The 22,521-nt window shown below is 46.2% G+C and overlaps 1 protein-coding gene and 1 pseudogene across 1 annotated transcript in view; one reads left to right on the plus strand and one right to left on the minus strand.

Moving 5' to 3' along the window:
* cfap54 (cilia and flagella associated 54) overlaps positions 1-22,521 on the plus strand; it is a 264,156-nt gene that overhangs the window by 77,254 nt on the left and 164,381 nt on the right. The window contains exons 15-18 of the mRNA XM_078554638.1: positions 499-649; positions 1,959-2,003; positions 8,284-8,408; positions 19,605-19,727. Coding sequence (XP_078410764.1) covers positions 499-649; positions 1,959-2,003; positions 8,284-8,408; positions 19,605-19,727 — 444 coding nt within the window. The remainder of the gene's footprint in view (positions 1-498; positions 650-1,958; positions 2,004-8,283; positions 8,409-19,604; positions 19,728-22,521) is intronic.
* LOC144687079 (large ribosomal subunit protein eL43 pseudogene) lies at positions 12,631-12,908 on the minus strand (annotated as a pseudogene).

Below are 22,521 nucleotides of genomic sequence, written 5' to 3' on the forward strand. Positions count from 1 at the left end.
TTACGTTGAGCCTCGCTGGAACAGTGCAGCAGGCCAAGGACAGAGATGTCAGCATGAGCACAAGGTGGATAATTAAAATGACTGGCCACTGGAAGCTTAGGATCATGCTTGTGGACTGAATGGAAGTGTTATGCAAAGCGGTCACCCAATCTGTGTTTGGTCTCCCCCCTTGTAGAGGAGACGCACTTCTGATGAAGGGTCATCGACTTGCAACATTAACTCTGTTTCTCTTTCCACAGATGCCTGACCTGTTGAGTATTTCCACAATTTTTTTGTTTTTATTTCGGATGTCTAGCATCCACATTATTCTGCATTTTGATTAGTGAACATTCTTGTTCTCTTCATTTAACTTTTATTAACTGTTATTCTGAGAACCGCAGTAACAATATTTACTGACCCCTTCGGCCATAAGCTATTTTCTTTCTTTAGTTTTCAGTACTAAGATAGTAGTTTACACTTTCACATGGCTGACATCTATGCATTTGTCTTTTTTTTCAGTGGATGCATATCCTGTCCATGCTTCAAGAAGTGACTATTTGGTGCAACTTGGGGGATGTTGACCCTGTGGTAATGGCAGATATTACACTGTACTCAGCAGGGTTGCTTGAAACCCTGGCTGATTCAAGTGTGAAGACCAAGAGAAAGCCAGGTATGATGTTTAATCATAGGGAACTAATAGATGAAGAAAAATTAGATGTTTTGTTTCTGACATTGTGTTTAAACAAAGTAGCATATTTTTTGCTACTCACATAATAACAAGTCAAAACAGAAAAGAGAGATTTGCATTTATATAGTGCCTTTCACAACCTTAGGGAGTTGGAAAGTACTTTACAAAGTATTTTTGAATTGTAGTCAGTGTTGTAATGTAGAAAACACAATAGACAATTTATAAATAACAGTGTCCCACTGACAGCAATGTAATAATAACCAGGTAATTTATTTTAATGATCCAACAATAATTAACTTCTAGAGGAATGAAATTTCACATTCATAAGATTAAATTTTCAGGGCCAGGGAATATTTGGCAGCCATTAAATTAACACGCCATTAAAAATTCACTTATTCCTAGAATGCAACAGCCCTAACTTCCCCTAGCATCTTCAGTGGGGAACTAATGGACAAGAACCTTAATATCACACCATAGGCTGATTTTACATTGCGAAAGTGGGACTGCTGTAATCCTGCAGAAGTGTAATATCTGTGTGATGATCCAGGTCATGAACCTGCATCATCACATGAATCCATAATAGGGTAGGCAGCTGGGCTCAGAAATCGGCAGCCCGCCTGCCATTTTGAAATGATTAATTAAATGCTGTTTAAACTAGTTAAAAAGCCAATTGACTGCAATAAAACATTCCCGACAAAATAATGAGGTGGGAGCATGTGAAACACGCCTGGTGGGAAGCATGATTTTTTTCAGGTTCTCATGAAAGGGCAGATATAAAGGCTGGAGGTGGATCTATGCCTGACTTTAGCAGGAGAGGCTGCTGATAATCATTTCTTTTGGAGATTGTTTTTGTTCATAAACCTCTGATCATAATCAGGGCTATCTCTCAGGGGAGGGTCCAAAAAAATTAGTGCTCTGGTCATCTTTGAGCACCGCACCATGTGTGGTGTGGAACATTGTCCCCTTTTGGCATTGTATATTCTGTGGGAGGTACCTGTCAGGAAGGTGGGCAAGCTGCTGAGAAGCGAGAGGCTGGAGAGGGAAGGCAGCAGCAGGCACTCAGAAGTAGGCGAAGGCCGAACCGTGCTAACCGCGTTTACATGGTGCGAATGTTGTAACTTGAGCTGACAGAATGACAATGTCTCTACAGACTTCGCCTTTCACAAGATAGTATCGCTTCCCTATGTGACATGCTTGAGCCTAAGTTAGCCTCCAATTATGTGGGTAACCAATGCCTGTGGCATTAAATCTGACAGTCGCGTTGAATATCTTTGCCTCCGGGTCTTTTCAGGTGGCCTATGGAGACTTGAGTGGGATCACCCATCACTGCATAAAGGTATTCACAGATGCCTGTTTAGGTGTGCCTGTCAATATGTCCCCTTTACTACAGAACATCGGTCAGTTGGAAAGAACCATAGGCATTGCAGCCTTGGCTGGTTTCCCGCGGGTGCAAGGGGTCATTGATTGTACCCATGTAGCCTTCAAAGAACCAGCAGGGCAGCCAGGTACGTTCATCAGCCACAAGGGATACCACTCCATTAATGTGTAGATTGTGTAGGTTTGTGCAAGGTACATAGGAAGCAACAACGACTCCTCATCCTCAGACACTTCCAGGTACCAGGGATATTTATGGGGCTGAATGCTTTGGATGGATGGCTGCTTGGAGACAAAGGATACCCTCTGAAACAGCGGCTGATGACTCCAGTTCAAAGTCCAAGGACGGAAGCAGAACAGTGATAGCCAGGCATCGACCAGGTCCATCATTGAACAGAACATTGGTCTGCTGAAGATGAGATTAGGGTGCCTGGATAGATCAGGTGGAGCACTCCGATATGCACTAGCCAGAGTCTCCCACATGGTGGTAGTTTGCTGTGCGCTGCACAACCTGGCCATCCAGAGAGGGGAAACTCTGTCAGAGGATGAATTAAGGGAGACAGCCCAGTCCTCTGATGAGGAGTCAGAGGAACAGGAGGCTGAGCTGCATCAGGCCTATGTCCAAGCCTGTCCCAGGGAGGGTCTTGATGGCCGTGACACAAGGGAAGCTCTGATAATCAGAAAATTCCATTAGCTGAGTCTCTCCAACTCACTCAGCTTCATGACTAGTAACACCTTCTTCAGCACTTACATGACATGAACTCTCACGCCATGTGTGGGCAATGTAACATAATCACAAGAGTCAAAGAAGAGCATCATTTGAATCCACACAGTTAATGAATGAACGTGGCTAGATAAGATTTGGAAAACAGCAATCATTTATGTATACACTTCTGAAGAAAATGTGCAAATCTCAAAAATAAACAAGGCACACATGTGCACCCTGTTTCTTGAATCTTTTCTGGATGTTACAGTGTAGTGCTCCCCCCTCACAGCCAGCAGCTGCAGAGGCAGGCTGCTGACCCTTATTCCCCCTTGTCTGGGATGACTTTAGCGGCCCTCCTGTGGTCGCCTGATGGCGAGAGTGCCCCGGTGTGGTGGGGGTTACCTGCACAGTGGAAGGCTGGCCCATCAGTCACCATGGCACTTGAAGGTACCTATGCCAATGGCGGAGGGATGGAGGAGAGGTTGTCCCTATTAGAAGTGCCTTGAGAGTTTCCCCCAGTGACATCAGCTGCTGCTCACCTGCTGCCATAAGATCCATTTGGCCCCTGTCCCTGCTTTCCTGAGAGAGACCAGGAGCTAGATGTGACTGCAGGCTCCTCATCCCCATCTTGGGCCATGGAGTGCAGGTCAGAACGTATACCCACTATGACATCAGTGATCTGCTGTGTTTGGCCCCCTGTGACAGTCGCCAGGCTCTCAGTGGAAGAAGCCATGCATTCTGTAGAGTGGGTGATTGCTGTGCCCATGGCCTGCATGGACTCCTCCAAATCTGTGCCAGAACACCCAAACCCTCTGGTGTCTCTGCCACATCTACACGAACCTCCCATTGTACGTCCAGCATCTGCTGCATGACAGACGACTCTAGAGGCTCGCCATCAGACTAGGGCTCAGCAGCTAGGTTGCCTCCAGTACTCCTGTGACTGCCAGAGGCCTGCTCCATCTCAGTCTCTGTTACCTGTATATGTGACTGTGATGTGCTTTCGCCAGTGTGTGTTTCCCTTACAGTCAAGGTATGCATAGCCACTAAGGTGCGTGTATCTGTGCTGGCACTGGGTGCGGAGTAAGGATATGATGTTACACCCTCTGAGGCATCCTCTTCCTCCTCAGAGGAAGCCTCTCATGCTAGTGCCAGCAGCTGCTGATGTTGCACCTGTGCAGGAAACAAAAGGAAGGTGAGTTAGGGGCACCTTCAACCTTCAGGGTCCATGTGCTGAGACATGCTTCTTCATTGCAAACACTGGAACCATTGGGAGATGTGACTCAGTGTTTGGACCTTACACCATACAACATGGAGACACACCTTCCTCCCTGATGCATGTAAGCCTTCAAAGTCACAAAATATCAATGCTTCTTTCCTGACAGCTTGCCCAGCCTCATGTACCATTCCCTCCCCAGCCCTCTTAACACATGGTCGGTGGAATTATAAAAATGCTCCCTTGAAATCTCACCACCTTGGTGCCTTCCTCCTATCTTGCCTCAACCAATGGCCCAGCTCCAATCATTGCCAGCCAACTGCAGCATCTCTTCTTTGATGGGAGTCAATATGGCCAGGTTTGGCACACCACCTCCGGTCCTCTTTCTCTGCCTGGCATTGTGCACCCTCTTCTCCTGTAATTAAAGAGGGAAATCGTAATGATGATGATGCTATGCTACAGTCATGCCTTTAAATGTATGGCCATTATGTATTCAGTTGACAGCACATTTTTCTCAATGTACTTTGCCAATGAACAGGTGTTGCAATTTCCCCTCTTCATAAACCCTGTTGCCCTGCTGAGTGGCATGTGTGCATCATGCTGGCTTGCACGCTTGGACAACACACAAGACAATGGACACATGATGGACCCAGAACAAAACCTTCCATATATGTCCATCTCAAGAATAGTGACACACTCACCCTTGCAGATCTCAGAAGATCTTTGAGCCTTTTGGGGCACTGAAGCCAGGTCATTCGCTGGACGACCCCAAAGCTGCTCTCCTACATCTGGGCTGCTTTGGTCGAGCTGGGTGTTCTCCTCTTCCCATCAGCAGGATGAGGACCTTCCACCTATCGATTAGAGCCTGAAGGAGGGCTCACAGGGAGTCATCGTCAAACATCGGGGTCACCCTTGTTCTTTTGCCCTCCCCAGGCGCTGGCTCCATTATCTTGGACATCTTTGGAGAGACACCTGATATTCATCAGGAGATGCCTCAGCTGCATTCCAGTGCTATTCCTTCCCTGGCAAAGGTCCTGAATACTTCCCAACTAGAAGAAAAGTCACACACATTTAAAAATAATCACTTTTTTTTATTCCTTCATGGGATGTGGGCATCACTGATAGACCAGCATTTATTGCCCATCCCTAATTCCCCTGAGAAGGTGGTGGTGAGCTGCCTTCTTCAATTGCTGCAGTCCATGTGTTGTAGGTACACACAGTGCTGTTAGGGAGGGAGTTCCAGGATTTTGACCCAGCAACAGTGAAGGAATGGCGATCTGTTTCCAAGATAGAAACAGTAAATGCATTGATTGTAATCTTCCAAAGTTCCTTAAATTCTGGAACAGCCTCAGAAAGTTTGCAAACTGCAAACCTAACACTCCTATTCATGGAAGGAGGGAGGCATAAAGCAGATAACTATAGGCCAGGTAGCCCAATATCATCATTGCTGGAATCCTTTATTAAGGAAGTAGTAGTGGGACATTTTGAAAATCATAATGCAATCAAAGTCAACTTGGTTTTATAAAAGGAATATTGGCCAGAATTTTCAGGATTGGCGAGCCATTGAAATCTCCATTCACATCGACAGGACCGGAAGATCCTGCCGGCGAGAGGGGCTGGAAAATTCTGGCCATTATGTTTGACAAATTTATTGGAGGATGTAACATGTAGAGTGGATAAAGGGGAACCAGTAGATGTTTGGGTTTTCAAAAGGCATTTAATAAGGTGCTACATAAAAGGTTACTGCACAAGATCAGAGCTCATGTTGTTGGGGGTAATATATTAGCATGGATAAATGATTGGCTAACTAATAGAAAACAGAGTTGGGATAAATGTATCATTTTCAAGTTGGCAAACTGTAACTTAATGGGGTGCCACAGGGGTCAGCGCTAGAGCCTCAACTATTTACCATACATATAAATGACTTGGATAAAGGGAGGCTAAGTCCTCACACTATATTTTTATAATATATATATTTTATATATATATATATATATATATGTATCATTGTGGCTAATTTCCTAATTTTTAAAAACTGGACATTGACCTTTTAAAATGGCTGAAGCTATAACTGCCTGTGACCCTGAACAAAATTTGGCAGTATCAAAGAAGGTTGCACCTTTTCATCTCTGAAGAGACCCTAATGGCTCCGTGTGGGCTGCAGAGACCAAAATCAAAGACAGAGGCCATCTACATTTCAGCTTGCGAATTCTTCCACCTCTTCCCCAAAGGGAAAAAAAAATTGTTTGTGTCTAGATTCAATAAAAAAAATGCAAGTTATTGTTGGCTCTGCCATCGTAGTATTTGGTTACTCTTGCAAAATGTATGGAGGATGCTAAATGGGAAAAGAAAGATTTCGAAGATATACATCCTCCACAGACACTGTCCTGACCATCTTTTCAGTAGTTGCAGTGATATTTAGTTTTAGGATTTTAGACGAGCTATAAGTTAAAACAAATTTGTGACCAGTGATTATGCAAGATACAAAACTAGCTATCACAGGCAGAATCTTGTGGAGGTGACGGGAAACTTGACTGCTGATTGGACAGCCAGTGAGACTCCTGCAAAGGTTCTTTCAAGATGGCCTGCCTCATCGTGTACCACTCAGGCACTTAACAGGCCAGAGATGGACCTTCCCTCAGGATCAAGGTCCCCGAGGACTGAGGTCCCACCCACCAAGTGCTTCCAGCCAATTAGAGGCCGGCAACTCTTCTGTACTCAGCAGTGTCACTGGGGAGGCGATGGTGGCTGTCGATGCGACACCCACCCAAGGTCTCAGATTGAGGAGGGACCCAGGCACACGTGAATGATAACGTTAAGGGGGTCACTGGAAGTGGGGGAAGCACAGCGTTTGCAGCAAGGGCTGGGGTGATGGTTCCAGTGGCCTCCCCCCTTCCTGATGCTCTTCCTTGAGCAGGCATTAATTGCCCACTTAAGGGCCTCAATTGGTGCCTTTCCGTCAGTTAATTAGGATGGAGGCGGGAAGGTGGCAAGTTCCCCTCCTGTCAGAGGTGTCAGCTGTGGCTCAGTTCATAGCACCCTTGCCTTTGAATCAGAGGGTTGTGGGTTCATGTCCCACTCCCGGAAACCAAGAACTGTGATTGTACTCGAAAAGAGTTGCAATCTGTGACTGTTGATAACTCGAAAGAGTATCAATGTTACACGCACAAGAGGTGTCAGCTGTGGCTCAGTTCATAGCACCCTCGCCTTTGAATCAGAGGGTTGTGGGTTCATGTCCCACTCCCGGAAACCAAGAACTGTGATTGTACTCGAAAAGAGTTGCAATCTGTGACTGTTGATAACTCGAAAGAGTTACAGTGAGATGCTTCATTTGGAGGTGTCAGCTGTGGCTCAGTTCATAGCACCCTCGCCTTTGAATCAGAGGGTTGTGGGTTCATGTCCCACTCCCGGAAACCAAGAACTGTGATTGTACTCGACAGAGTTGCAATCTGTGACTGTTGATAACTCGAAAGAGTTTCCCCTCCTGTCAGAGGTGTCAGCTGTGGCTCAGTTCATAGCACCCTTGCCTTTGAATCAGAGGGTTGTAGGTTCATGTCCCACTCCCGGAAACCAAGAACTGTGATTGTACTCGAAAAGAGTTGCAATCTGTGACTGTTGGTAACTCGAAAGAGTTTCCCCTCCTGTCACCCTTTCAGCTAATTAAATGCACCTCCCCCCACCAAACTTGCCATTGGGGAGGACACAAAGTTCTGCCACACATGTGGCACAACCTTTCTCTGCACTGTAATTAAATAAGCTTACATAGAATAAAAGCAAAATACTGTGAACGCTGGAAATTTGAAATAAAAACAGATAATGCTGGAAAAACTCAGCAGGCCTGACAGCATTTATGGAGAGAGAAACCGAGTTAATGTTTCGAGGGGTTTAAACAGTATAAATTCCATCTCATTCCTACTTCTCTTTAGCTCTGAAGAAGAGCCATACGGACTCGAAACGTTAACTGTTTCTCTCTCCTCAGATGCAGTCAGACCTGCTGAGTTTTTCCAGCATTTTCTGTTTTTATTGAAACTTACATTGAACACGGTTTCCCCCAAAATAATCTTGTCCTGATTTTACTCCTGGATGAATGTTTTTCAAAGAAAAAAGAGCCTAAAAGTTGTAATATCCAATTTTAATTTATTTTAAAATTCAAATTTCATAGTTAATGTCTTATAAGCCACTTTACATTGAAATAGTAAATTGTTCCCTGAGTTACAAAGTTAAAACATTGATGTTTTTGCATTCTAAAGGTTTGGTGTTAGCTAATGTGCGAGAGGTATGACCGTGGGTATTTCTTTCTCGATTATAATGCTTTATTATCAGTTTCAGCACTTGCCTTGGCAGGTAGTAACGCTGCACGTGAGGATCAAAGTGACACAGCAACATCTACACAAACTCCAGCAATATCCACGCAAACAGAACACTGTGCCCCAATGAACTTATTAATGGTGAGTTATATTATCAAGTTGTAAACTGAAGAATATAAAATAAATAGGAATGATATAATGTCTCTGACTAATCCAGATTGCCTCCATCTATCCTTAATACCAATCTTGTATCCTTTCTTGATCAGAAACAGGGCTTTTGCTTCTTGAAAGGTTATATAGGCACAGTTCCTGCTTATTGTGAGTGTGTTGGTGTTAATGGCCAAAATCTTCCAGAGTGGGTTCCCTCTTGGAGGGGCCAGCGAGCCATTGAAATCTCCATTCACATCAGCGGGATCGGAAGATCCTGCTGGTGTGAGGGACTGAAAATTACAGCCAATGTAATTTGCCCATGATATGTGGTGAATGGTAAAACCAAAAAGGTGAGTTACCAACAAATAAAAAAAACATGAAATCTTACTTAGCTGCTTTCTGTCCTAATTGTTAGCACTTAAATCTAGAGTCTCCTTATTAAGATAATTGCACATTAATTTGGTGCAAACAGCTGAATGAAACTGCTTGAAGACCCAACTGTGGCTTAAGTCAGGAGAGCTTTTTGAACGTTCAGTGCTCAGCAAAGGACTTAGTTTCATACCCTTATGCCCTCATCTCAATGAATTTCGGGCTCGGCACAATGCTGAACTCTTCTTCCGCCGCCTTCGTCTCCGTGCTTACTTCTTTGGGCAGGAGTCCTCTCCCTGTTCAACGGATCCTTTTACCCACCTCCAATATTCTCCCTCCACCTGGACCCCTCCCTCTGGATTCTTACCTTCTCTTGATCTTTTCATTGAGAACTGTCAGCGTGACATTAGTCGTCTCAATTTCTCTGCTCCTCTTACCCATTCTAACCTGTCTCTCTCTGAACTTACTGCACTCCGTTCTCTCAGGTCCAACCCTAACATTGTCATCAAACCCGCTGACAAGGGTGGTGCTGTTGTCTGGTGCACTGACCTCTACCTCGCAGAGGCTGAGCGTCAACTCGCAGACACTTTCTCCTACCTCTCCCTGGACCATGACCCCACCACTGAACATCAAGCCATTGTTTCCAGGACTGTCACTGACCTCATCTTCTCTGGAGATCTTCCTCCCACAGCTTCCAACCTGATAGTCGCCTAACCTTGGACGGCCCGCTTCTATCTCCTACCCAAAATCCACAAACGTGACTGTCCCGGCAGACCGATCGTCTCTGCCTTTTCCTGCCCCACGGAACCCATTTCTCGTTATCTTGACTCTCTTCTCTCTCCCCTTGTCCAGTTCCTTCCCACCTACATGCGTGATTCCTCTGACACCTTACGTCACATCAACAATTTCCAGTTCCCTGGCCCCAACCGCCGCCTCTTCACCATGGACGTCCAATCCCTCTACACCTCCATCCCCCACCAGGATGGTCTGAGGGCTCTCAGCTTCTTCCTCGAACAGAGGCCCGAACAATCCCCATCCACCACTACTCCTCCTTCTGGCTGAACTTATTCTCACACTGAACAATTTCTTCTTTAACTCCTCTCACTTCCTCCAAATAAAAGGTGTGGCTATGGGTACCTGCATGGGCCCTAGCTATGCCTGTCTCTTTATGGGGTATGTGGAACATTCCTTGATCCAGTCCTACTTCGGCCCCCTCCCACAAATCTTTCTCCGGTACATCGATGATTACTTTGGTGCTGCTTCATGCTCTCGTCGGGACCTGGAAAAATTTATTAATTTTGCTTCCAATCTCCATCCCTCCATCATTTTCACATGGTCCATCTCTGACACTTCCCTTCCCTTCCTTGACCTCTCTGTCTCAATTTCTGGTGATGGACTGTCCACCAATATCCATTACAAGCCTACCGACTCCCACAGCTACCTCGACTACAGCTCCTCACACCCCGCTTCCTGTAATAACTCCATCCCATTCTCTCAGTTCCTTTGCCTCCGTCGCATCTGTTCTGATGATGCCACTTTCAAAAACAGTTCCTCTGACATGTCCTCCTTCTTCCTTAACTGATGTTTTCCACCCACGGTCGTTGACAGGGCCCTCAACCGTGTCCGGCCCATCTCCCACGCATCCGCCCTCACGCCTTCTCCTCCCTCCCAGAAACATGATAGGGTCCCCCTTGTCCTCACTTATCACCCTACCAGCCTCCACATTCAAAGAATCATCCTCCGCCATTTCCGCCAACTCCAACATGATGCCACCACCAAACACATCTTCCCTTCACACCCCCTGGCAGCATTCCGTAGGGATCGTTCCCTCCGGGACACCCTGGTCCATTCCTCCATCACCCCCTACTCCTCAACCCCCACCTACGGCACCTCTCCATGTATACGCAAAATATGCAACACCTGCCCCTTCACTTCCCCTCTCCTCACCGTCCAAGGGCCCAAACACTCCTTTCAAGTGAAGCAGCATTTCACTTGCAATTCCCCTAACTTAGTCTACTGCATTCGTTGCTCCCAATGTGGTCTCCTCTACATTGGAGAGAACAAACGCAGACTGGGCGACCGCTTGGCAGAACACCTTCGGTCTGTCCGCAAGAATGACCCATACCTCCCTGTCGCCTGCCATTTTAACACTCCACCCTGCTCTCTTGCCCACATGTCTGTCCTTGGCTTGCTGCATTGTTCCAGTGAAGCTCAACGCAAACTGGAGGAACAGCACCTCATCTTCCGACTAGGCACTTTACAGCCTTCCGGACTGAATATTGAGTTCAACAACTTTAGATCTTGAACGCCCTCCTCCATCCCCACCCCCTTTCCGTTTCTTGCCCCTCCCTTTTGTTTTTTCCAATAATTTATATAGATTTTTCTTTTCCCACCTATTTCCATTATTTTTAAATCTATACCTTTTATGCCCTTTTAGTCTTATTTCACCCCACCCCCACTAGAGCTATCTGTACCTTGCCTGTCCTGCCATCCATTCTTAATTAGCACATTCTTTTAGATAATATCACTACCTTCAACACCTCTTTGTTCTTTTGTCTGTGACATCTTTTGATTATCTGCTCCTATCACTGTTTGCTTGTCCCTACAACCACCCCCCCACCTCCCCCCCCCCACTTCTCTCCCCCCGCCTTAAACCAGCTTATATTTCACCCCTCTCCTATTTTTACTTAGTTCTGTTGAAGGGTCACGAGGACTCGAAACGTCAACTTTGTTCTTCTCCGCCGATGCTGCCAGACCTGCTGAGTTTTTCCAGGTACTTCTGTTTTTGTTTTGAGCTTTTTGAATAGGTAAGTATAGGGTAAAAATTAATGAACTGTCTGAAGTATATGGCACACTTAATGTTTTTGGTGGTGCCTTTGCAATTGACACCTCGGGTAATGGAAAATGGTTAGTGCTATTTGCCTAATACAGCTGTTTACCTGTGCTAAGCATGGCTGTGTATGTGTTGGGAACAATACTGCATCCATTGTACTCAATGGAAATGCAGTCTGTAGCTTTACAACTCAAAGTGCCAAATTAAACCTTAAAGATTGTCTAATATGTGGGTTCCAAAGCTTTTATTCTCAATTGTGGCAAGGCTGCAGAGGTCAGCAATGACCTGCCGCGAAAGCCTTGGGCTTCTCAGGCTTTGTTGCTCCGTCATGTTAAGGACACCGGTCCTCTGTCTGTGCTGGGGGTGTTGCTTCCTTTGAACTGGACCTCTGTGTCTATCTCTGCTGTCCCACTAAGTGCATGTGGAGAAGGCAGCTACTGTTGGTATTGTAGCAATCTCCCATGAGTTGCAAGGGCGAGTTCAATTTCCACTCGAGAGTGGAGTTTATTGTAACGGATCCACTTGCACTGCTCAATTATTGTTCTTGTGGATATGTGGTTCTTGTACCTCAACTCAGCATTAGTGGTTGGGCTTCTCACAGTAATCATCAGCCAGGCCCTCAGAAGGTAGCTCATGTTTCCAAGGAGGCACCTGCTCATGTTCTGTGGGGGCGTGAAGACCTTTGGGAGATGTGACCTTTGGGAGATGAGAATGAAGGAGTCATGGCACTTTCTAGGATATCTTGCACAGACATTCATGATAATGTCCTGGTGGTGACATTTGAGCTGAACATGGAAGGAGTGGAATCCCTTCTGATTGATAAATGCTCTAGCAGATTCCTGGCAGGAGGCTGAGGCAAAGGAATTCAGGGCTGTGGTGATCTTGATAGTCAATCACAACGTGTGTCACCTGGCCCTCTTAGAAGGAGGTCTTTTTTTTTCATTTAACATTTTATTAACAAGTTTGAGGACACATAAACCTCTGGAAGAGGTCAGACTCCACAACTTGTGCTCACTGATCCTTCAGCTCCTGCAGACAGCGAATTGCAGACTTTACTATAATGGCGGAGGTGGTGTTGTCGGCCCAAGCTCCTCTAGCCACTGTTTTCATGCAAGACCCACGATGCCAGATACTGACCACCCTTCACTTCATCTTTGTTTTCCCACAGAAGGAGCAGGTGTATTTGGCGTGTTGGCTAATCCCAATCTTTTTCACTATCTTAGGAGTGAGGCTCCATAACGGGTTCCATATTTCCCCACAACCCCTACCTTCTTGATGCGCTTCGCCATCTTGTTGCACAAGGCTGCAGATGTCAGCAATGACCTGCCGCGAAAGCCTGAGGTTCCTGAGGCATTGTTGCTCTGTGCTGGGGTATTGCTTCCTTTGAACTGTTGCCCTGTGTCTATCTCTGCTGTCCCATTAAGTGCATGTGGCTGTGGAGAAGGCAGCTACTGTTGACATTGTTGCTGCTCTGGTGTTGCTTTGTTGACCTAAGTTTGTAAGAAATAACGGGAGTAGGCCATTCAGCCCCTCAAGCCTGCTCTGCCATTCAATAAGACCATGGCTGATTTGATTGTGTCTTCCTGTCAACCTCCCATAACCCTTGACTCCCTTGTAGATCAAAAATCTGACTCTGCCTTGAATATATTCAATAACCCAACCTCCACTGCTCTATGGGAAGACAGTTCCGAAGATAATGACCCTCTGAGAGAAGAAATTCTTCCTCATCTTAGTCTTAAATGGGAGACCCCTTATTTTTAAATTGTGCTCCCTAGTTCTAGATTCCCCGACGAGGGGAAACATCCTGTCAGCATCTACCCTGGCAAGCTCCCTCAGAATCTTACATATTTGAAGAAGAGGGAGAAGCAGAGACGTAGTGGTAATGTCACTGGGCTAGTAATCCAGAGGCTCAGTCTAATGCTGTGGGGACATGCGTTCAAATTTAAATGGTGGAATTTAGATTAAATTAAATTTAAAAAAAATCTCACTAATGGTGACCATGAAATTATATCGATTGTTGTAAAAACCCATCTGGTTCACTAATGTCCTTTAGGGAAGAAAATCTGCCATCCTTAACTATCCTGATGTACATGTGACTCCAGACCCACAGTGATGTCGTTGACTCTTCACTTCCCTTGAGGGCAATTAGGGATGGGCAACAAATGCTGGCCTTGTCAGCGATGCCCACATCCCATGAAAGAATTTTTAAAAAATCACCACTCATTCTTCTAAACACCAATGGGCCTAACCAGCTCAATCTTTCCTTATAAGACAACCCTTTTATCCCAGGAATCAGCCTAGTGAACCTTCTCTGAACTGCTTCCAATGCAAGAATACCCCTACTTAGGTAAGGAGACCAAAACTGTACACAGTACCCTAGGTGCGGTCTCATCAATGCCCTGCACAGTTGTAGCAAGGCTTCCCTACTTTTATATTCCATTTCTCCTACAATAAAGGCCGGCATTCTAGTGGGTTTTGAATTATTTGCTGCACCTGCATGCTAATCAACTTGTAATGATTCATATGCAAGGACACCCAGATTCCTCTGTACCAAAGCATTTTGCAATCTCTTTCCATTTAAATAATATTCTATTTTTCTATTCATCCCACCAAAATGAATGACCTCACATCTTCTCATGTTATACTCCATCCGCCAAATTTTTGCTGACTCATTTAATTAGCCTATATCACTTTGCTAACTCTGTGTCCTTCTCACAACCTGTCTTGTGTAGTAACTTTTTATGCGGTAACTTATGGAAAGCATTTTGGAAATCCAAACGGACGACTACTGATTCCCCTTTATGTACCCTGCTTGTTACATCCTCAAAGAACTAATAAATTTGTCAAACACAATTTCCCTTTCATAAAACCATGTTGAATCTGCCTGATTGCATTATAGTTTTCTAAATGCCTGCTACTACTTCCTTAATAATGGATTCCAGCATTTTCCCAAATGACAGATTTTAGGGAACATAGAATACCTGGCACAGAAACAGGCCTTTCAGCCCAATAACTCAATTTTTAAAATTCATTCATGGGATGTGGGCATCGCTAGGCCAGCATTTATTGCCCATCACTTTTTGCCCTTGAGAAGGTGGCTGTGAGCTGACTTCTTGAACTGCTGCAGTCCATGTGATGTAGGTACACCCACAGTGCTCTCAGGGAGGGAGTTCCAGGATTTTGACCCAGTGGTGGCGTTGTTCCTATGTGTCCGCTGCCCATGCACTTCTAGATTGTAGCGGTTGTGGGTTTGGAAGGTGCTGTCTAAGGAGCCTTGGTGAGTTTCTGCAGTGCATCTTGTAGATGGTACACACAGCTGCCACTGTACATCGGTGGTGGAGGGAATGAATGTTCGTGCATGGGGTGCCAATCAAGCGGGCTGCTTTGTCCTGGATGGTGTCAAGCTTCTTGAGTGTTGTTGGAGCTGCACTCATCCAGGCAAGTGGAGAGTAATCCATCATACTCCTGACTTGTGTCTTGTAGACGGTGGACAGGCTTTGGGGAGTCAGGAGGTGAGTTATTCGCGGCAGGATTCCTAGCCTCTGACCTGCTCTTGTAGCCACAGTATGGCTGGTTCAGTTCAGTTTCTGGTCAATGGTAACTCCCAGGATCTTGACAGTGGGGAATTCGGTGACGGTAATGCCATTGAATATCAAGTGCCGATGTTTAGGTTCTCTCTTGTTGGAGATGATCATTGCCTGACACTTGTGTGGCATGAATTTTACTTGCCACTTGTCAGCCCAAGCCTGGATATTGTCCAGGTCTTGCAGCATTTGGACATGGACTGCTTCAGTATCTGAGGAGTTGCGAATGGTGCTGAATATTGTGCAGTCATCAATGAACATCCCCACTTCTGACCTTATGATGGAAGGAAGGTCTTGCAGCTGAAGATGTTTGGGCCTTGGACATACCATGAGGAACACCTGCAGCGATGTCCTGGAATTGAGATGATTGACCTCCAAGAACCACAACCACCTTCCTTTGTGCTAGGTATGACTCCAACCAGTGGAGAATTTTCCCCCTGATTCCCATTGACACTAGTTTAGCTTGGGCTCTTTGATGCCACACTTAGTCAAATATTACCTTGATGTCAAGGGAAGTCACTCTTATGTTAGCTCTGGAGTTCAGCTCGTTTCTCCATGTTTGAACCTAGGCTGTAATGAGGTCAGGAGCCAGTGATGCTGGCAGAACCCAAACTGACTGAGAGCGAGCAGGTGATTGATAAGCAAGTTCCACTTGACAGCACTGTTGACAACTCCTTCCATCACTTTACTGATGATCGAGAGTAGTCTGATGGGGCGATAGTTGGCCAAGCTTGATTTGTCCTGCTTTTTGTGTACAGGACGTACCTGGGCAATTTTCCACATTGCAGGGTAGATGCCAGTGTTGTGTGGCAAGTTCTGGATCTCAAGTTTTTGGTTCTATTGCCGGAATATTGCTAAGGCCCATTGCCTTTGCAGTATCCAGTGCCTTTAGCCATTTTTTAATATCATGTGGAGTGAAGTGAATTGGCTGAAGACTGGCATCTGTGATGCTGGGGACCCCTGGAGGAGGCTGAGATAGATCATCCACTCAGCACTACTGGCTGAAGATTGTTCCAAATTCTTCAGCCTTATCTTTTGCACTGATGTGCTGAGCTCCCGCATCATTGAGGATGGGGATATTTTTGGAGTCTCCTCATTCTGTGAGTTTTTAAATTGTCCACCACCATTCACAGATCAAGTAACTGAAGACTGGGCGTCCATGAGGCACTGTGGCCAATAGCAGCAGCAGAATCATATTCAATCACAATCTGTAACTCCATGGCATGGCATGTCCCCCATTCTACTATTACCATCAAGCCAGGGGATCAACCTTGGTTCAATGAAGAGTGCAGGAGGGCATGTGGCTGCACTGCAGCGCTTAGATCTGATTCATTGGTTATGGAACCACTTATCTCTGTCTATCTTTTGCTGCTTATGCTGTTTGCCATGCCAATAGTCCTGTGTTGTAGCTTCATCAGGTTGACACCTCATTTTTTTGGTATGCCTGGTGCTACTCCTGGCACCCTCAGAGCTTCCTCCAAGTTGTGTTCAACATGGAGGAGTACTGATTCATCAGCTGAAGGGTGGGGGCGGAGGGGAGGTGGTTAGGGTGGGCGGAAAGTGGTAACCAGCAGGAGGTTTCCTTGCCAATGTTTGACTTCATGTCATGACACTTCATGCGGTCCAGAGTCAATGTTGAGGACACCCAGGTCTAAGCCCTCCTGACTGTATATCACTGTGCCTCCACCCCTGGTGGGTCTTATGATTGGAAAGGACAAACCCAGGAATAGTGATGATGGTGCCTGGGACATTGTATGTAAGGCAAGAATCCACGAGTCTTACTATGTCAGGCCATTGCTTATCTAGTCTGTGGGACAGCTGTCCCAATTTTGGCACATGCTCCTCCTCTTTCTGGGTGCCCGAGGGCCCCTCCCTGACTCCTTGAAATGAAGGGGCACCTGGAAGGTTAAGGTGCCCTGCTCCTTGCCTAGCCACTGCTGAAATGACCCAGGGCTAGAGTGATGGAGTGCAGGTCCGAGCGCAAATCCCGCAAAAACTGTGTGTTTTGTTGGACCTGGGTCTCCAAGGCAGATGCCACCCTTCCTATGGAGATTTGGATGTGCATGCATGCCAGAGCCATGACATCAGACAGAACATGGATGGGATCCTCCATCTCTCGTCCCAGTCTGTTGATGGCCTCTGACAGCTCTTACTGATGTTTTCTGCCTCTGTTTGCATCCCCAGCATGTGTCCTACGGTGGATTGTAGAGGCTCATTATCTGACTCAGGCTTTGGAGGGGCCTGGTCTCCAGCAGTCCTTTGAGTGCCAGAGGCCTTGGTTCTCAATGCCTCCGCCTGCTGTCAACACGTGTCCATGTAGTAACCACCACTGTGTGACCCCGAGCCTACCAACTGCGCTGGTGGAGGGTGCAGGTGAACGCAGTGACAGCTCTACAGGTGAGAAAGTGTTGTCTTCCTCCTTCGAGTGGCCTAGGGGCTGGAGCTTTCTTCTTTGGGGGATGCTGGCCTCCCTCTCTTCCTGTTGGTACCTGGAATGGAGAAAAGAGTGAATGAGTGACTGCCTAGGCTGACTCAAACATTCCACACATTACTTACAGTCATTGTCCAAATGTTGTCTCTGTATAATAGATGCTTCCTCACTGGGTTGCTGGGAGAGGCCAATGTCGCCCTCGGCACAGGCATGGTCTGCGTCCTCTCCTGCCAGCTCTGTAGCCTGCTGCTCAAATTTGGTGAGGTTCCTCGGCTCCTGTTTTCTCTCTCCATCCTGTTATCTACTCTTGCGTAAAGACAGATCGATTAAGTGTGAGCACTGTGGATGAAAGAGCAGGTCAGAGGCTGGGTAATTCTGCGGAAAGTAACTCACCTCCTGACTCCCCAAAGCCGGTCCACCATCTACAAAGCACAAGTCAGGAGTGTGATGGAATACTCCACATTTGCGAGGTTGAGTACAGCTCCAACAACAAAGAAACTCGACACCATCCGGGACAAAGCAGTTGGCTTGATTGGCACCCCATCCACCACTTTAAACATTCATTTCCCCCACCACTGACACATAGTGGCAGCAGTGTGTACAATCTACAAGATGCATTGCAGCAACTCAACAAGGCTTTTTTGATAGCACCTTCTTAACTTGTGACTTCTACCACCTAGAAGGACAAGGGCAGTAGATCGGAACACTACCACCTGCAAGTTCTCCTCTCAGCCACACACCATCGTGACTTGGAAATATATCGCCATTCCTTCACTGTTGCTGTGTCAAAATCCTGGAACTCCCTATCAGCACTGTGGGTGTATCGACACCACAGGGACAGTAGCGGTTCAAGAAGATGGCTCACCACCACCTCCTCAAGGGCAATTAGGGATGAGCAATAAATGCTGGCCTAGCCAGTGATGCTCACATCCCATGAAGGAATACAATAAAAAAACAATGCTAATGTCCCATCTGTTAACAGTATGTGACATCTCTGTGGACTCTAACCCTTAGACTTATGAGTGTGAGTCTGCAGTGCGTAGAAGCTTGACTTACCCTCGTGGAGCGGATGAGATCGTTCATCCATTTCTTGCGCTGCAGGGCAGTGCTCCCTAGGACCTCATGGAGGCTGACCACCCTGGCGACTTCCTCCTAGGCTGCCGTGGTCAGATGGGAAGGCCTTCTGCTCCCATCTCTCAGAAAGAGGACTGCCATCTTTCCTTGACTGCCTGGAGGAGAATCTCAAGGGAGGCATCGCTGAACCATGTGGCCGGAGGTTGCTGCCTTCTCCTTGAAATTCTTTCCCGGAATGAGTGGTCCTGGCCTACAGTGAGTGAACGGCTGTTCGGGTGCTGTTTAAATATGGCGCCGGGACATGCTGATGGGGCGGGCCACTTCTTGTCACAATGCATTTGGACAAGAGCTACAGGTTGCCTTTAAGTAGCACCTACAATATCTACCCCTTGCTGATGCATGCAGCCAATGAACAGTGTTGGGTGTGCTAGTTGCATGCAGCAAGCAACAGGCAGTACAAATTTAGTATACTGCCTGCATGGCAGTGAGTGGCCACAGGTTAATTGCTTGCTGTGGCTCAGTCCATAGCACCCTCGCCTTTGACTCAGAGGGTTGTGGGTTCACGTCTCACTCCCGGAAACCAAGAACTGTGATTGTACTCGAAAGAGTTGCAATCTGTGACTGTTGATAACTCGAAAGAGTTTCAGGTAGTATCCAATTCTCTCTCTCGGTTTGTCTGATTGGCTGGACTTTCTCAATTGTGACCCAGGTTTTCTGATCATGAACATATTTGTTTTATATTTGATATTAAAAATCCAAAAAAACTTGCAGCTGATTTTAACCATTTTTTTCTACAAATTCTGAAAAAAAACCCCTAAATATCAGAATTTATTAAGGTTTCTCTTTAAAGGGAACCACAAAGCTGTAAGTGGTTATATACTGTGCTTACCTTTCAGAAACATCCAGCTGAACAACTTGATATTGCATGTAAAATGCTCGAAAAGGCAGTGGACAGCATAGCAGCAGCTCGCTCTGTTTCAACAGAGAAAACCTTACTGATTGACAATAACTATATAAAGGTAAGAAAAACTATCAATTGACCTAATGATGAGTGTTTTTAGCAGGTCAGCTAAGGCGATGGCGTCTGTTACACAAGTCCACTGAATAAACCATCTTCTCAAACTATTCAGGATACCATCAATGCATATGAATTCAGACTGCATTTTAAGGGCTGATTTTAACCCACCCTGCCTGGTGGAAACCAGGCGACAGACAGTTAAAATGGCCTCAGCAACTTTCCTGCATTGCCTACCCCCTACAGGTTGCAATTTAAACCAGCTTCTTGGAACACCTGCTGAAAGTCAGCGAGGTTCTTCTCTAAAGGTGCTGATGGGAATCTGATGACATCCTCGAGGTTCAACTGCAATTTTAACTAGTGGCTTGTGTGGGAAAGGTGCTGTAAATTTCCTGTCAGGCCACCCAGGTGCCAAACAGATTCAAGATCAGAACAGGCAAAAAAGATAGGTTAACCATTTTCTTTTTGTTTGCTTGCAGGCCAGGGAGAGCAAGAATGCTCGTCACAGTCCTACAACGAGACCTCAGGCTGCCTCTGCCCTGGGCTCCGCTTCCTCTCCCTGAGCCCAAGCCCTCCCGGCTTCCCTCTCAACCACTTAAGTGTGTTAGGGACCATTACATTGGATCCCCAATGATGCACTTCATCCACTCGTCGCCAGGTTCAGACAATAGACCTTTTAGATGAGACTTGGGACTTAGAATCTCATTGGTCTTATGCTGCCATGGGCCAGCCAATTTTCCATCCAACTTGGCCTCTGGCTGCACGATTCTCATTATCAGGACTGTGAAGCACAATGTCCGTGGTAGCCTTGAGTCTGGGAGCACCAAGGTCGAATGCACTGGAAATAGAGATGACAGGGCTAGGAATGCACCCTCCTGCCCCAAGTTTGGCATGCATTGAATCATGGAATCATAGAAATTTACAGCAGAGAAAGAGGACATTCGGCCCATCTTGTTTGAGCTGGCTGACAAGTAACTATCTGAACTACTTCCACTATCCAGCTCTTTGCAGTCCTGTAGGTTACAGCACTTCAAGCATATTTAAATACTTTTTAAATGTGATGAGGGTTTCTGCCTCTACTGCCCTTTCAGGCAGCGAGTTACAGATCCCCACTCTCGATTCCCGCCTAAGCCTCCTACCTCTTACGCTAAATCTATGTCTCCTGGATATGGATTCCTCAATTACAGGAAATAGAGTTGTCTTATCCACTCTATCTAGACCCGTCATAATTTTATATGCCACATCAATTAGGTCTCACCTCAGCCTCCTCTGTTCCAAAGAGAAAAACCCTAGCCATCTAATCTTTCCTGATAACTAAAATTCTCCAGTCCTGGCAACATCCTCATAAATCTCCCCTGTACCCTCACCAGTGCAATCACATCTTTCCTATACAGTGGTGACCAGAACTTTCTTTAGTTATTCTCTAGCTCTTTAGGCATTCTTAAAATTTTTTTGGGTTTTCCATGATCTTACTTGCCAATATTTTTCCTTCCTTCTCTTTGTTTTCCTCAATTCCTTTTTAACTTCACCCCTGCACTTTTTATACACCTCCAGGTTTTCTCAGTTTTGAGCCCTCATTATCTGTCATAAGTTCTTTAGCTTCTTTAGCTCTGAAGAAGGGTCATACAGACTCGAAATGTTAACACTCTCTCTCTCCACAGATGCTGTCAAACCTGTTGAGCTTTTCCAGCATTTTCCATTTTTATTTCAGATTTACAGCATCCACAGTATATTGCTCTTATCCCTTTCTTCTTTATACTTTCCTTTAAGTGGCTTGACATCCAGGGAGCTCGGAATTTGTTAGTCCCATCCTTTTTCTTTTAGGGAACATACTTGCTTTGAACCTTCACTATCTCTTTCTTGAAATCCTGCCACTCAGCTGGCTGTTTCCAGTTCACTTTAGCTATATTACTGGACTAGGTACAGGACTAATTACTGTTACTGGACTCGTAGAGACCCAGACCAATGTTCCAGAGACATGGGCAGAATTTTACCAATCGGGTGGATGGTCCGCCACTGGCTGCAAAAGTTGGTTGGCTGAATGCACGGACGGCTGGCTGGATTTCCCCTTCAATTTTATGGGCGATTTCAGGACAGGCGCCTGCCCCGAGTGCTGCCAGCCCAATCAGAGGGCCGGTAGCCCAGGAGCCTCTGTAGCACAACTAGATATGGTGGTCACTTCTGAGGCAGGCTGGAGACCTGTTGCATTCTGCTGGTAGATGGAAAAACAATTAATAAAAAAATTACATCTAAGTGATGGAGGGGTAACTCTTCCAGGGAATACGCTGGGGCCAAGTGGGGTTGCCTTCCCTAGCCGTGGCTCCCTCTATGCTTTCAAAAACAATCACTCCCTCCCCACAGCCCCCACTGGGCAGCCACTGGGAGGCTGCCTAAGTTTATAAGGCAGCCTCCCCACATGGCGGAGGAGTTAATCCGCCATTGACAAAATAGTGACTCTAGCCACCACTCAGGCTCTGAAACCTGGGGCTCAAGCTGCTCTAGCTGGCAACACTTCCTGCACATGTGGTCATCCAGGCCACAAAAAGTGTTCAGGATTTCCCAGATGGCACAGAATGTGCATTGCATGGGGCTGAGGCTACCTGTCATGCTTTTACTTTCAGCTACTCATCAATATGATGAGTATTAAACAATGATGGAGTTTAATCCGGACAAATGCGAGGTAATGCATTTTGGAAGGTCTAATACAGGTAGGAATTATACAGTAAATGGCAGAACCCTTAAGTGCATCGACAGGCAAAGGGATCTGGGTGTACAGGTCCACAGGTCACTGAAAGTGG

This window comes from Cetorhinus maximus, chromosome 12, assembly GCF_964194155.1.
Source record: "Cetorhinus maximus chromosome 12, sCetMax3.hap1.1, whole genome shotgun sequence".
NCBI lineage: Eukaryota > Metazoa > Chordata > Chondrichthyes > Lamniformes > Cetorhinidae > Cetorhinus > Cetorhinus maximus.